At 51.7% G+C, this 12,880-nt stretch overlaps 6 protein-coding genes across 6 annotated transcripts; 3 read left to right on the top strand and 3 right to left on the bottom strand.

Moving 5' to 3' along the window:
• Positions 1-355: 355 nt before the first annotated feature.
• Positions 356-2,515, top strand: BO82DRAFT_371940 (guanine nucleotide exchange factor MON1; the record flags this gene model as incomplete). Its single annotated transcript, XM_025637296.1, has 4 exons — positions 356-956; positions 1,019-1,896; positions 1,976-2,157; positions 2,239-2,515. The coding sequence occupies 4 exons, from the start codon at positions 356-358 to the stop codon at positions 2,513-2,515; spliced, it is 1,938 nt and encodes a 645-aa protein (XP_025495247.1).
• Positions 2,516-2,573: 58 nt separating this feature from the next.
• On the bottom strand, positions 2,574-4,781 carry BO82DRAFT_351405 (proline iminopeptidase). Its single transcript, XM_025634413.1, has 9 exons — positions 4,594-4,781; positions 4,257-4,501; positions 3,956-4,200; positions 3,801-3,886; positions 3,583-3,747; positions 3,503-3,523; positions 3,313-3,451; positions 3,152-3,248; positions 2,574-3,087 (listed from the first exon to the last, which is right to left on the bottom strand). The coding sequence occupies exons 1-9, from the start codon at positions 4,634-4,636 to the stop codon at positions 2,776-2,778; spliced, it is 1,353 nt and encodes a 450-aa protein (XP_025495246.1). The 5' UTR covers positions 4,637-4,781; the 3' UTR covers positions 2,574-2,775.
• Positions 4,782-4,791: 10 nt separating this feature from the next.
• BO82DRAFT_198431 (pyridoxal phosphate-dependent decarboxylase family protein) lies at positions 4,792-6,840 on the top strand. Its single transcript, XM_025630576.1, has 2 exons — positions 4,792-4,987; positions 5,052-6,840. Exon 2 carries the CDS (start codon positions 5,230-5,232, stop codon positions 6,748-6,750), a length of 1,521 nt encoding a protein of 506 aa, XP_025495245.1. The 5' UTR covers positions 4,792-4,987; positions 5,052-5,229; the 3' UTR covers positions 6,751-6,840.
• A 508-nt stretch (positions 6,841-7,348) lies between these two features.
• BO82DRAFT_351404 (aldo/keto reductase family protein) lies at positions 7,349-8,524 on the top strand. The gene is made up of 2 exons (XM_025634412.1): positions 7,349-7,468; positions 7,545-8,524. The coding sequence occupies exons 1-2, from the start codon at positions 7,417-7,419 to the stop codon at positions 8,483-8,485; spliced, it is 993 nt and encodes a 330-aa protein (XP_025495244.1). The 5' UTR covers positions 7,349-7,416; the 3' UTR covers positions 8,486-8,524.
• BO82DRAFT_275902 (Zn(II)2Cys6 transcription factor domain-containing protein) lies at positions 8,517-10,031 on the bottom strand (the record flags this gene model as incomplete). The annotated part of the gene is made up of 2 exons (XM_025631131.1): positions 8,517-9,899; positions 9,972-10,031. The coding sequence occupies 2 exons, from the start codon at positions 10,029-10,031 to the stop codon at positions 8,517-8,519; spliced, it is 1,443 nt and encodes a 480-aa protein (XP_025495243.1).
• Positions 10,032-10,160: 129 nt separating this feature from the next.
• BO82DRAFT_429552 (putative Kelch repeats protein) lies at positions 10,161-12,578 on the bottom strand. The gene is made up of 3 exons (XM_025640547.1): positions 11,981-12,578; positions 11,780-11,925; positions 10,161-11,727 (listed from the first exon to the last, which is right to left on the bottom strand). The coding sequence occupies exons 1-3, from the start codon at positions 12,423-12,425 to the stop codon at positions 10,297-10,299; spliced, it is 2,022 nt and encodes a 673-aa protein (XP_025495242.1). The 5' UTR covers positions 12,426-12,578; the 3' UTR covers positions 10,161-10,296.
• Between the last annotated feature and the right edge of the window lie 302 nt (positions 12,579-12,880).

Raw genomic sequence — 12,880 nt, 5'->3', positions numbered from 1 at the left:
GTTTCCGTTTATCTGGCGTCGGTCGCCCGCCTTTCGGAAGCTCCGCCGGGTCGATCCCGTGCTCCACGTCAAGTTGTTCCAGCCAGGCAAGCAAGCAAGGCACGTTCGTCATTTACTACCTCACTGTTTACTACTCCATCACCAACACCGGACCAGCCTCGTCATCGAAGCTGGGCCCTGCCACTTTCACCATGTGCATTATCGCCTTCAGCGCATGTGCAGTAAACCAATTGATTACCGCGACATAACGATTGATTTCTCATCACTTTCGACCCATCCATTGCCCATCCTCGCGCACGGACGCACATCTCCCCGAACGGAGCAGTTCTTCGATGCGCCGGAACTGACGACGAACATGGTTTCGACGGCCGATGGTCCAGCGCAGGATGCGAACAATCCTGAGACCGAGAACCCTCCAACTCCGCCACCGTCGTCTTCATTGCGACGGCCTTCCACTTCCTCGGATTCGCGATCCGAGGAAGCCCAGGAAGAGCGACCCCCGCCCTTACCCCCGCGACCGAACACCTTGCGCCTCCTAGATGAAGGAGGCGCCTCGCTACGAACATCCCGCCCTGGAGCACCGACAAATCTCCAGTCCAGAGCTACAACAGCTGTCTCCTTGACGGATATCGGTTGTCACGATGCGGGGAAAGAGAGTCGCGTTGTGCGCGAAGGCTCGGAGACGCTGAAGGCTCAGGCGAGCCTCAACCACCTGACAAGTTCCCGCGGGAGCGAAACTGGAGACACGGCGAGTATCCGGAGCTCGGGGCCGCAAGGGGATATAGGTGATGTTGAGAATGTCTTCGGGGACTTTGTCGCGACCGATACTGGTCTTATCCGCAAGCATAGCACGGGGCTCCTGCAGTTCCCTGAGTTTCAGGCGGATGACGTGGAGGATGACTTTGCAAGCGAGTTCGAGCCCGTGGGAGAGGTGGACGAGGAGGGGGGAAACGAAGGTAGGCTATTGGATACTGAGCCCACATTTGTCTCCGAGCAATGCTGATGATCGTTCCTACAGAGCAAGTCCTTGCGAATTGGAAAGCGAAGCGGAAACACTATCTTATCCTCTCGGCTGCTGGCAAGCCGATCTGGACACGACATGGGGACGGAGGGCTTATATCAACATATATCGGCGTTATCCAAACGATCATCTCGTTCTACGAGGACTCCAAGGACCCGTTGAGCAGCTTCACTGCGGGGGATACCAAGTTCGTGATATTAACCAAGGGGCCCCTGCACCTTGTCACCATCAGTCGGATGCTCGAAAGCGATACGCAACTCAAGCTCCAGTTGGAAGCTTTGTACATGCAGATCCTGTCAACGCTCACCCTGCCCTCTCTCACGCATCTTTTCTCCATCCGCCCTTCGACCGATCTGAAGCGGCCACTCCAAGGATCCGAGACGCTTCTATCCACCTTAGCCGACAGCTTCACCAAGGGATCCCCCTCCACGCTCCTCTCGGCGTTGGAATGCCTGAAAATCCGCAAGTCCCACCGTCAAGCCATCAACAACACTCTCTTAAAGACAAAAGTCAGTAGCCTGCTCTACGGCCTGGTCGTCGCCGGCGGCCGGCTCGTCAACGTCGTCCGGCCCAAAAAACACTCTCTCCACCCCGGGGACCTCCAACTCCTGTTCAACATGATCTTCGAAGCCGAGGCTGTCAAAGCCGGTGGCGGCGAAAGCTGGATCCCCGTCTGCCTCCCGGGGTTCAACAGCAGCGGCTATCTGTACATGTACGTCAGCTTCCTCGATATTCGCGATGACGCCAACGCTGCCAACGATACAACAACAATAACAACAACCACCACCAAAGAAGAGTCCGTCGCCATCGTCTTGATCAGTGCCAATAAGGAAAGCTTCTTCGAGTTGCAGGGCATGCGCGATGCGTTCGTCGAGGTATGTTTATTGAGCCCCTCCGATCCACCGCAACCACACCGTATCGAATCCGGAGAGCTAATGGCTGCCGGGGTACCAGCAAATGGAGAAGAACGGCAGCATCAAGATCATCAAAGAAGCCGTCGCGCAAGGCCGCCCCAGCACGACGGACATCGTCCCGGGGACAGTCTTGCATCATTTCTTGTACAAGTCGCGGGCGAATGTCCAGTTCACCATGTCGTCCTACGATCCTGAGTTTTCCACCGTCTCGCGTCGTCGAAGGTAAAGTGGCCCTGGATTTGTAATATGCGGGTGTACTATATTCGAGATCAAGAGCTCAGTACTGATTGGAAACCCGCGCAGATTGATGTCAACCTACAATAATCTTCATGCGAGCATTCATACCAGGCATACGCACGTCAAAGTCCACCATTGCGTGTCTCAATCGTCCAGCTCCTTCGCTTGGGTGACCCCGATGTTCGAGCTTTATTGCGTGGCGGGTGCGAATGCGAATCGCAATGCTTTGGCTCAGAGCGCGAGTAAGATCATTGAGTGGGTGCGACAAGAGGAAGAACGTCTTTTTATTATTGGTGGTGCAGTACGTTTGCCAACAGTGCCCAAGACTATGAAACGCAGTTAAACTAACGACACTCGGCTCTCTTAGGTTTTTTGAGCAAGATCCCTTCCTTCAAGACTGCAGACGGGAACAGATCATTTCAAACACGCGTCTCTGCCTCACATATAGATGTATATAGCTGTTATGAAGGCTGCGCAAGACACAATAGCTGTTCATTTGGTGACATCTCTCATTGCCTCGCATACGCCAGCTAATTCTGATGGGGAAGCTCAACTAACGATAGAGTCCTATATAGCTATAATTCACTACTTACTTGACCTAGTCTAATCAATGGTATCCTCCCTCATGGCAAACAGCTGCTGGAACACTTCATCTGACTTCGCACGAATAGCATTGTGGTACATGGTGTTCGTGATGAACTGCTTGATGCCCTTGATATTGGCGGCAGTCTTCTGCGCATGGTCGAAGTGCACGTACATGTCGTCGATGTACGTTGCCGCGTAGACAGGGACCTCGTTCTTCTTCAGCTGGGCTTCATCGTAAAGCTTGGGCCAGTCGCTCGTCGAAGCGATGAGGTCTGCTGCTTGCTTAATTTGCTGGAGCTCCGTGTACGATTCGAACATGTCTCTGTGAACCTGGTGGAGAAAATTGGTCTATCAGCACGTTCTGCTGGCCACTGACAGGCTCCATAATGCTTACCGTTTCACCGGTGAAGAAGAATTGAGATTGTTCCCAATTGATGTCAAACATGGGGAGGCCGGCACGGTATTTGTCCGCAGACCACTTGGACGCATGTCTGATTGGAGGCGAAGTGTGTTAGTTGATGTTCCGAGGTTGGTTGATGTTGGGATCGCTCTCACCCCTGACAGTATATAGCCTCATGGAGAATTGCATAGATGACGTTGTTGTCCATGCCGCCGTAACCGTCTATCGAGGTCAAGGTTGGGTGGGTAAGGAAGCCAAGCACCTCTAGATCGTTCCAGGCACGTAGCACAAGATCTGTCTTATCGTTAGCCTAAGCCGGAACGCTCCAAATGGGAGGCAAATTACCGTGAATGCTGTCAAGACCCCCTGCGAATATATCTTTTAGCAAATTCATCCTATAATGAATGATCGACGTGTTTTCTCACCATGCATGCCGAAGGCGATACCTAATTGCTGAAATCGATGGACAGTGAGCTTGCCGGAAGGCAGAGCAACCTCGTTGTCCTTCAGATACTCGACAATGCGCTTGACTCGCTCAGTGTCCTCGGGAAACTTGGCATAGTATGCCTGATTCCTCTCGATCATCTTTTCTTCTTGGAATCAGCTTGTTTTCGAGTTCATGTCTGAGAGGCAAAGTGCGTACTGTAAGTAAGTGCATAGACAGGGTCAGGACCATTGACCAAGGGGGGCAGTCCACCGCAAATGAAAGCCTCGGATAGTCCTTCCGGACTATAATGGGGAAAACGTGATCAGCATTTCATGTTGCTTGAGGTATACTGTCTCAAGTTCACGACTTACAACATGGAAAGGTAAGATGTGATACAAAAGCCACCAAAACTCTGACCAATGACACTCCACTTGCGCTTGTCTTCGGGATAGTCAGTCGTGAGGCATCTTCGGACGGCCTCACAGTCCCGGACGATGTTGTCGGCACGGAAATGCTTCAGATACTCCGCTTGCTTGACTGCATCGCCTTTCTGCGCCAGTGTGCGCGCCGTGATGGTCGAGCTAAGGCCAGTGCCACGCTGGTCCAGGAATAGAACCTAGGTAGATGGTTAGCATGTGATTCTCGGTGAAAAGAGTGCAACAGAAGAAGTACCTGGTAGCCTTTATCAAGAACGGTGTTGATCCAGCCAAATTCTTGAGGCGGACGACATCCGAACCCTGGGCCACCCTGCAGGTACACCAACCACGGAAGCTGCTTGTCGTCATTACAGCAGGAACTGGGCTCGACAGGAGTGACCATACGCCGGACACTTCGCGCGAAAAGCCTCAGAGTGTCCTCATTGGGCTTGGTGTAATTGAGAGGGACATCAAAGAACAGCTCGGCCACACGAAGCTTGCCTGACGAAGCAGAAAGAGCCCCCATCCGTCAGCACATCTTGCTGGTGGAGTTACTGTACAGTGTACACAAACAATGGCAGGACTGGGCGTACCTGGAACGTTGTGGAACTTCCTGTCAATTAGCTTGGCAGCCATTGTTCTAGACCTGCGGGGGATATTTTCTGTATTTCGTATAATTATATTCTCAATCCACCAGGGGTAGTGGCAGGATATCACGCAAGTATTGATTTGATCTGAGTTTTGTAGTAGGGAAAAGGAGTGTGATGGCGGACTGCAATCGGCGGCAATGGTACCAGGAATACGAAGAGGGAAACAACGAGCCCAGACTAACCTACGGCGGGTAACTAGTCTAACTTCCTCTCCGTCTCTCCCTCTCTTTATTCTCCGCTATCCGATCTCCACTTTTCCCCAAACCGAACGAATGAACAGACTTACCTTTCGGACAATTGAATACTTGACTCGGAGATCATAAGGCTTCCACGTTATGTGAGTTAGTTATGCCGTTTGGAGCCATGATATTCAAAAGCTCATTCAAATCCCGGTTATCCAGACAGAGCAGGTACACCCGACCCTTCAGACCCCGTTCTAGGTTCATAATATATAAGCGCATCGGGAAAGAACCAATTTCGCTAGTCGTCCAATACAAACACCAACCCTCTACTTTTTGACAAGAAAGTAGTTCAGACTTGTTGCTTTCTCCACCCCTTTTTACAGCAAATCTGATCGCCATGAACCTCGAAGATGCTCAGAAGACCGCGCAAGAGCAGGGTCGTCTGCAGCAAGACTTGTGGAAGATGACTCAAACGTGGGAACCAGGCGTCTTACCGAATGCTGCTGCCCTGGCGCGGGCCAGAGAGTCTCTGCCGAAGACTCTCAGCGACCAAGGCCTGGGCTTTGACCGGGCGACGCAGCATATTCTGAACGACATGGTACCTGCTTTTAATCGTAGCAGTATAAGCCCCAATTACTACGGCTTCGTTACTGGCGGCATCACTCCGGCCGCCCTTTTTGCAGACAACATTGTCTCTGCGTATGATCAAAATGTACAAGTCCATCTTTCAGAGCACTCCATCGCGACAGATGTCGAATACTCCGCCTTGGGTCTTCTTGTGGATCTTCTACGGCTGGACAGGCGTCATTGGCACAACGGCACTTTCACCACCGGAGCTACCGCAAGCAACGCCCAAGGGTTGGCTTGCGGCAGAGAATACGTCTTACGGGCCGCCGCTGAAAAGAAGGGCATCTCAATCAAGAGTGTTGGGGAGTACGGTCTGTTGGAGGTCATGCAAGCGGCCGGGCTCTCTGGGATCCAGGTTCTCTCAACTTTACCCCATTCTTCGATGGGAAAGGCAGCCGGCATCCTCGGGATCGGACGCACAAACGTCAAGAACATCTGTCGGGATGATGATCCCCTTCGTTTTGACATTAAGAAGCTGGAGATAGAACTGGCAGCATCCAACAAGGCTAGCATCATCGCTGTATCTTGCGGCGAGGTCAACACCGGACACTTCGCCACGTCCAGCTTAGACGAGATGCGGAGATTGCGCGAGCTTTGTGATAGATATGGCGTTTGGCTTCATGTTGATGGGGCCTTTGGAATCTTTGGTCGCATTCTCGAGCCCACTGCTGAATTCGCATCCATCGTTGGAGGCTGCGAGGGGATGGAGTTGGCAGACTCCATCGCATGTGATGCACACAAGCTGCTCAACGTGCCCTATGACTGTGGATTTGTTCTCTGTCGACATCCTGAAGAGGCCGTGAACGTATTTCAGAATGCGAATGCAGCATATTTGACCGGTGGTCAAAGTGGTGGAAATTTGATACCGTCGCCTTTGAACAACGGGATGGAGAACTCCAGGCGCTTCAGGGCACTACCAGTCTACACCTCTCTCGTGGCGTACGGTAGAAATGGCTATAAGGATATGCTCCAGAAGCAGATCCGTTTGTCAAGGATGATTGCTGGTTGGCTGTACGACCATCCAAAGTACAACATACTGCCGGCAGCGGGCAGCAAAGATGCGCTACTAGATCGAACTTACATGGTCGTGCTTTTCAGTGCCAAAGATGATAGCCTGAACCAAAGCCTCGCCAAGAAAATCAACGACACTTCGAAGATGTTCGTATCGGGTACCTCATGGGACGGCAGACCCGCTTGTCGGATTGCTATCTCGAATTGGCGGGCGAAGGAAGAGCGAGATTTTGCGCTTGTGACAGAAGTGCTGCAAAGCGTGGCTGATGAGAGCACGTAGGCTATGTACCATACTACACACTCCTTCTGATCATACTGCCTGATCGAAGGTATTTAATTCTAATAATACATATGATTTTGTGATCGCCGTTCCTCAGCACCCGTCTTTCCATATTAGGCATTTATTTAGCCTTCTCCGTGACTTAGATGCTTTGCCCTCTCCGGTGCCTTGAAGAACTTGTTAGAATTTGTCAGAATAGCTTCCAGCAGATATGGACGACTCCGAGCCGACCCAGCTTAATCGCGTGCGTGAAATATGCCTCCAAGAAGTGCAGAGGGGATACATCCCGGTACGCGGCACAGGCAGCAAGTGTGGGAACTTGGAACTGCTCCTGCGGACAGGCGGAGCGGCAACCGTCCACCTGTCCATGGATCCCGCATCACTTAGCCACTGCCGCTCCCACGCTATTCCCAATCAGGTAACCATCTGGTCGTGACCGTTCAGCAGCGGACTTAACGACCTCAACCACTCCCCTCGATCACGGAGATGGGACGGCGATTAAGGCATTCAATGGACTTAGGGGACCTCCCGCCGGAGGTTAAATAGCGAGCTGATCCGTTGTCATTGAATTTCTATCCATTCTCCAGAACCCAGATTCCAGTTACCCTACGATCTACAGTACACTTCTGCCGGTTTTTATACATCACAGTCTCCTACCTCCTCACGATGCCTACCCTCGCCGGAAAAGAAATCAGCCAGAATGGCCTGGGGCTGATGCGTGAATACTCCCACATGATTCATTGTTCTCGTTGTTATGCTGAGCGTGACGCTGACTGTGCTATCCCTCAAAACAGGCCTGATCTGGCAATACGGGCCCACCCCGGATGAACAAGCCTTCAAAGTCCTCAAAACTGCTCTCGCAGCTGGGGCAAACGTCTGGAACGGTGCCGACTTCTACGGCACCCCGGACAACAACTCCCTGCATCTGATGAACCGATATTTCACCGCCTATCCGGAGGACGCCGAGCGAGTCGTCTTCACGGTCAAGTCCGGGCTGGTGTCAATGAAGACCTTCACCATGGACTGTTCGCGCGCGGGGCTGCGCAATTTTGTCGACAACGCCTTGAAGATCCTGGACGGCAAGAAGAAGATCGATGTCTTTGGCTTGGGGAGAGTGGACCCCAACGTGCCTGTCGAGGAGAGCGTGCAGGCGCTGGCGGAGCTCAGGGAGGAGGGCAAGATCGGAGGCATTCAGTTGAGTGAAGTTCGGGCGGACACGATCCGTCGTGCGGCGAGTGTGACGAAGATCGATATGGTCGAGGCCGAGGTCAGTCTCTGGTCGCGGGAGGTGTTTGAGAACGGGGTGGCGGAGGCATGCGCGGAGAACGGGATTGTCCTGGTGGCGCACACGCCTCTGGGTGCTGGGATGTTGACGGGGACGATCAAGTCCGTGGATGATCTGCCGCAGACGCACCACCGCACGGTGCCTCGCTTTCAGCCTGATAGTATCGCCCAGAATCGTCTGCTGGTTGAGGCGTTGGAGACTGTTGCGGAGGCAAAGGGTTGCTCCGTGGCGCAGCTGGCGTTGTCTTGGTTGAAGGCTCAGGGTAGGAAGCCTGGAATGCCGATCATTGTACCGATTCCGGGTGCGCGCTCCGAGGCACGGGTGCTGGAAAATGTACAGAATGTTGAGCTGACAGAGGGTGACCTTGAGAAGATCGAGGTCATCCTCAGAAAGTATCCCGTGGCGGGCGCGAGATACCCCGCGGCCGCAGCGAGGTTGAATGAGTATTGAAAAGGGGTATCCCTCCAAAGATTTTCGCATGTTAAATTAGAAACTCGTTCCTTCCAAATTTGAGCCACATTTTCCAAACGTTCATTGACTCCTCATCGGAGGATGTTAGTATTTTCTGTACAGTGGCTCGTTGCCCGGGGGCTTGTATTGTCGACAGTCGAAGCATCTGGTCATGAAGAGATGACTCTAGGGGGCCCAACGGCAAGCCTTGTGATTTGGCCACGTACAGATGCCAGAGTAGAGTATTTAAAGTCAGCTCAAAAGGTTGTTGAGATGAGAGAACTTCACTTGAGCAAGAATAGAGTATATCTAAGGTGAGGTCGATGGCCTTCCGATTCGACTCGTACAGCAAGTCGCCAAGTAAGGTATGATCGGCTGATGAGACAAGTAGTTGAGTGCACTGCTCCCGCACAATCTTAGCTAACAAGAGACGAACGACACGAACGTTGTTCCAGTTGGTCAAAGACTTGCAATCAGGGTAGATGTCCACCCCAGTCAAGGACATATTTAGGGGCATCGGGCTTCGCCTCCTCGAAACGAAGGCTGGTAGCCAACATGTCAACTCTTCGAGTTCGAGATCAAGCCGTTCTGCACTGAGTATATCTTCTTCCGGTCGATGGCCCAATGTGACAGAGTTCTCCAGCTGCACATAGCGCAGCATAATGTCCCAAAACCTCCACTTCAGGGATGATGTATCCACAGCATTATCGAGAGCCATCCGTCGCAGAGACAAAAACTCCAGCGGGATAACACAACTTCTTGCGAGACAATCGAGTACCACAAGCTCAGTGAGGTGCAGAAGCATGGTAGGACTGCGCTTGTCCGCGAACTGCCCTGTACCCCTCAAGGACATCAATTCACAGGCTCCACTCAGATGGCTGCGAGGAACAACCAGGTCATCATTTTCCAGGTTTGCAAGCCGTTCAAAAACACACATTAATATGACTGAGAACAGAGTCCTGTCGAGCATGACCTCGTCTGGTAGTTGGAGCGCCTTGCGAGTCATCCTCAGAGCTGATCCGTACATGGCCCGAGCGTGGTGGAGAGCGGCATGGCACCCGTGCGATAAAGAGAAGTTTACCATGAAGACAGCACGGGTGACCGTCTCTAGAAGCGGGATATCATGAACTATCGGCGGATAGAAGATCTGCATGAAGGAGAAAATACTTGTTGCTGGCATTGCGCGAACGTATTGCGAGATATAGAGGCCCTTTGCGCGCTGCATGATTGTGGGGAGCAGCCTGGTTGACAGCGGACTCGGAGAACTTGAATGTCGAATTGTCTGGTTCACCGACACTCGCTTGATAGTAGCATCGGATTCATTAAGGATGATCAGCTCTTTGGGATTGTGATATCCAGGGCAAGAAAGCCCAGCGCGAGAGCACTGAGAGCAGCCATCCTTTTTCTTGTCGCACTGTGTCAATGAGTAACGTTGTGGCTAGACGGAAGCCGTAAGGCTCTGGGAAGAGCTGTCTGAACTGCTTACTTTGATATCACGCCTTCGACATTCGCGACATGACTTCGAAGGCCTGCCACGATACACCATTGTGAATTACTCTTTATCTCTGGTATGTTACTTTCAGAGAGTCTGAACTGAAGGCGAAAAAGGGAAAGGATTCTTAGTTATGTTCTTAGGCGATGGGGATCACGTAATCAATGCTCAAATCATTAGCTAGTCCAATCAGACAACTGGTACTGAGATAGCCATCGCCATTTACTAGCATCGCAAGAAGAGATCAAAATTAAGTATCATAACATTGCGAGGCGCGATGTTGTCTGTTTTATATAACCTGATGTGCTTTTATCCAGAATCACCTGCGTCTTCCAGCGCCTCCAGCATTGTCCGCTCTATCAGCAATGCTGACCACTTCCCCAATACCAGCCTCCTCTTGCTCATCTTCCAGAGCCATGATCTCTTCTCTGCTATCCCACCATTTCTCCTCTGCCATGTTGAATGCATCTTTACGAAGTTCTTTGATGTTCTTATCCAACGAGACACCTCTTTCTTTCAAGGTATCCATCAGGATCTTCTGCCAGTCTTCCGATGTCCGGGTGAAGAATTCACGCAAGCTCTCGAAAGGACGAGGAAGGGGCCTGCTATCCTGGACGGACGGCTCTGATTCCTGCTCTTCCACCTCCAGCTGTTCCAATTCCTTGGTCACCGATGGTACAGTAACCTCGGTCGGCGCAGGAGAGGCAGTGTCAAGGGACATGGTATCTTCATCTCCTTCCTCATCCTCTTCCATATCTTCCTCGTCATCCTCATCCATCTCATCGTCGCTATCTGCTTCGTTGAGTAGGTGCCAGTTCCCGGGTTCCTCATAGTAAATCTCCTTAACCCCATCGAGCTTAACCAGATCGATGGAGTACATGTCATTGAACGTGAATTCCCGATCTCCCTTCTCAAAGGTTCCACCAAAGATGAATAGAGTGTCGTCTTGCACCGCCAACTGCGCATTGAATCGTTGATGAGGCATTTCGAACCGTACCACGGCCGGTTTCTCCGGTTCAGCCGGCTCCTCATCGGCCTTGGATGACATTTGCAATTCCTCCTCGTCATCCAAACCACGGATACCTCCCTTGGCCTCCAGGGCCTTCAGATTTTGTAGAAGCTCCTCTTCGGTAGCTTTGCTGCGGTCGCGAGATTTGAACAGGTTCGCCGTTTGTTTCTTGCCTTGGGTCCTAGGGCGTCTCAGGGCCAAGGGGAAGAAGCGGTTACGGTCAGTATTCCAGGCAAGCATGGTGTCAAAGAACTCGCTGTCAATTCCTTCCTCGCTGAGCTCAACGTCATGAACACCACCGAACATGATACCACGACCCTTGTGGTACGCCATGGTGGCACCGGCACGAGGCGGGTTGGGCGAGTTAGCAGGCTTCTTTCTGCGCTCCCAGCGCACTGTCGGGAGTGTGTTCGCCGGAGCATCAGCAGGCGGAGGCGTGATTCGAAGGAACCAAGTATCCTGATGAACCATAGGCTTCATGGTCATCCTCTGAGGGCCGTTCTTCACTGGCTTTCCGCCGACACCGGCGCTAACTTTGACGCGGGAATAGCCACCGTAGAGAACCGCACCTGTCTCGTGCGGCAAGAAAGAGAAAGACGAACGTGGGTCAGGTTTCTGCGAAGCTGCTGAAAGATTCGGAGTGAACCAAGTATATTTTGAGCAATCGTAGATCCACAGGTCCTGAAGGTATTTGGTTTGTTGTGAGGTATCCTGGAATCCTCCGAACAAAATGATGTAGTTCTTCAAGAACATAAGCTTCTGGGACATTGATGTTGTCTTGAATGGCACTAACCTTGTAGTAAGTCATTCGGTGACCGCTTCTAGCGGGAGGCCCTTTGCCCTTCGTTTCTAGACGGGTCCATTCCCTTGTCGAGGGATCAAGGTGCCAGAAATCATTATAGTGGTAGAAAGTTCCCTGTTTCGGGGAAGAGAACTCTCCTAGACACGTGAGTCAATCTAAATGAGTCCACCCCGAGATGCGAAGAGCACGTACCTCCGAACAAGTAGACGCCTCCAGTGTTGCCGCCACGGCACCATGCATGTCCACTCCTGGGGAGAGGACTGTTGGGACTGTTAATCTCCTTCCATTCCCCACGGTTGATGTTGTAGATGAAAAGGTTATTGAAGAAGGTAGCTAGATTGCCATCGAAGTACTCTCCACCAAAGACTAGAAGTTCGTTCTGGTTCGACGGCGAAGCCAAAACGGTGGCAGAGGACCGAGGAGTAGGAGGCCCACTGACAGTCTCGGTGACCTTGAGGAACCTGGCTTGCTCCTCTGCATACTGAGCAAGGATGGCATCCAAATCGGCATCTTCAGCATCGCTGTCTGCATCTTTGCCCTTGGTCTTGCCTCTCTTTTCTTTCTGGGCAGCTTTCTTCGACTGTTTCGCTGCTACCCGCTCCTTGTGCTCGGCGGACTTCTTGTTCTTCTTGCCCATGATGTTGGCTCCAGTGAGTACTTGCTATACTCTTGTTGAGGAGGATTTGTCCTTGATTCTGTTACTTCAGAGTGGTTGATAAGTCTCACCAGCTTCAGGATATTTTGCCTTATCGATAATGGCTACGGGAACAATATTTCTTCTATAGCGCGGGGCTTTCTCGGCCGCAAGAAAAAAAAAGATTGTCGAGCCATTGGCCCCTCTTAATATTACCAGATTGGGTAATAGCTTTACCAGGCGGCCTAGAGCTAGAAGATATGTAATTTATCAGAGGACTGGACTTCTGAGCCGACACAATGCTTGCGATGAACAGCAAGTATCGTACTGAAGTAGCAGAATCTTGCTGACAGGTGAAATATCAGAAATATGTGTACATAGCAGCTCTGTGATTTTGTGAGTTGAGTTTACAAAATACAAGTGCATAGTATCGATCATTGTATGTAATGTACGCCCGG

Source organism: Aspergillus uvarum (assembly GCF_003184745.1).
Source record: "Aspergillus uvarum CBS 121591 unplaced genomic scaffold BO82scaffold_8, whole genome shotgun sequence".
Lineage (NCBI taxonomy): Eukaryota > Fungi > Ascomycota > Eurotiomycetes > Eurotiales > Aspergillaceae > Aspergillus > Aspergillus uvarum.
The sequence above is the reverse complement of the archived record's forward strand: the minus strand, read 5'-3'. Positions and strand labels throughout refer to the sequence as shown.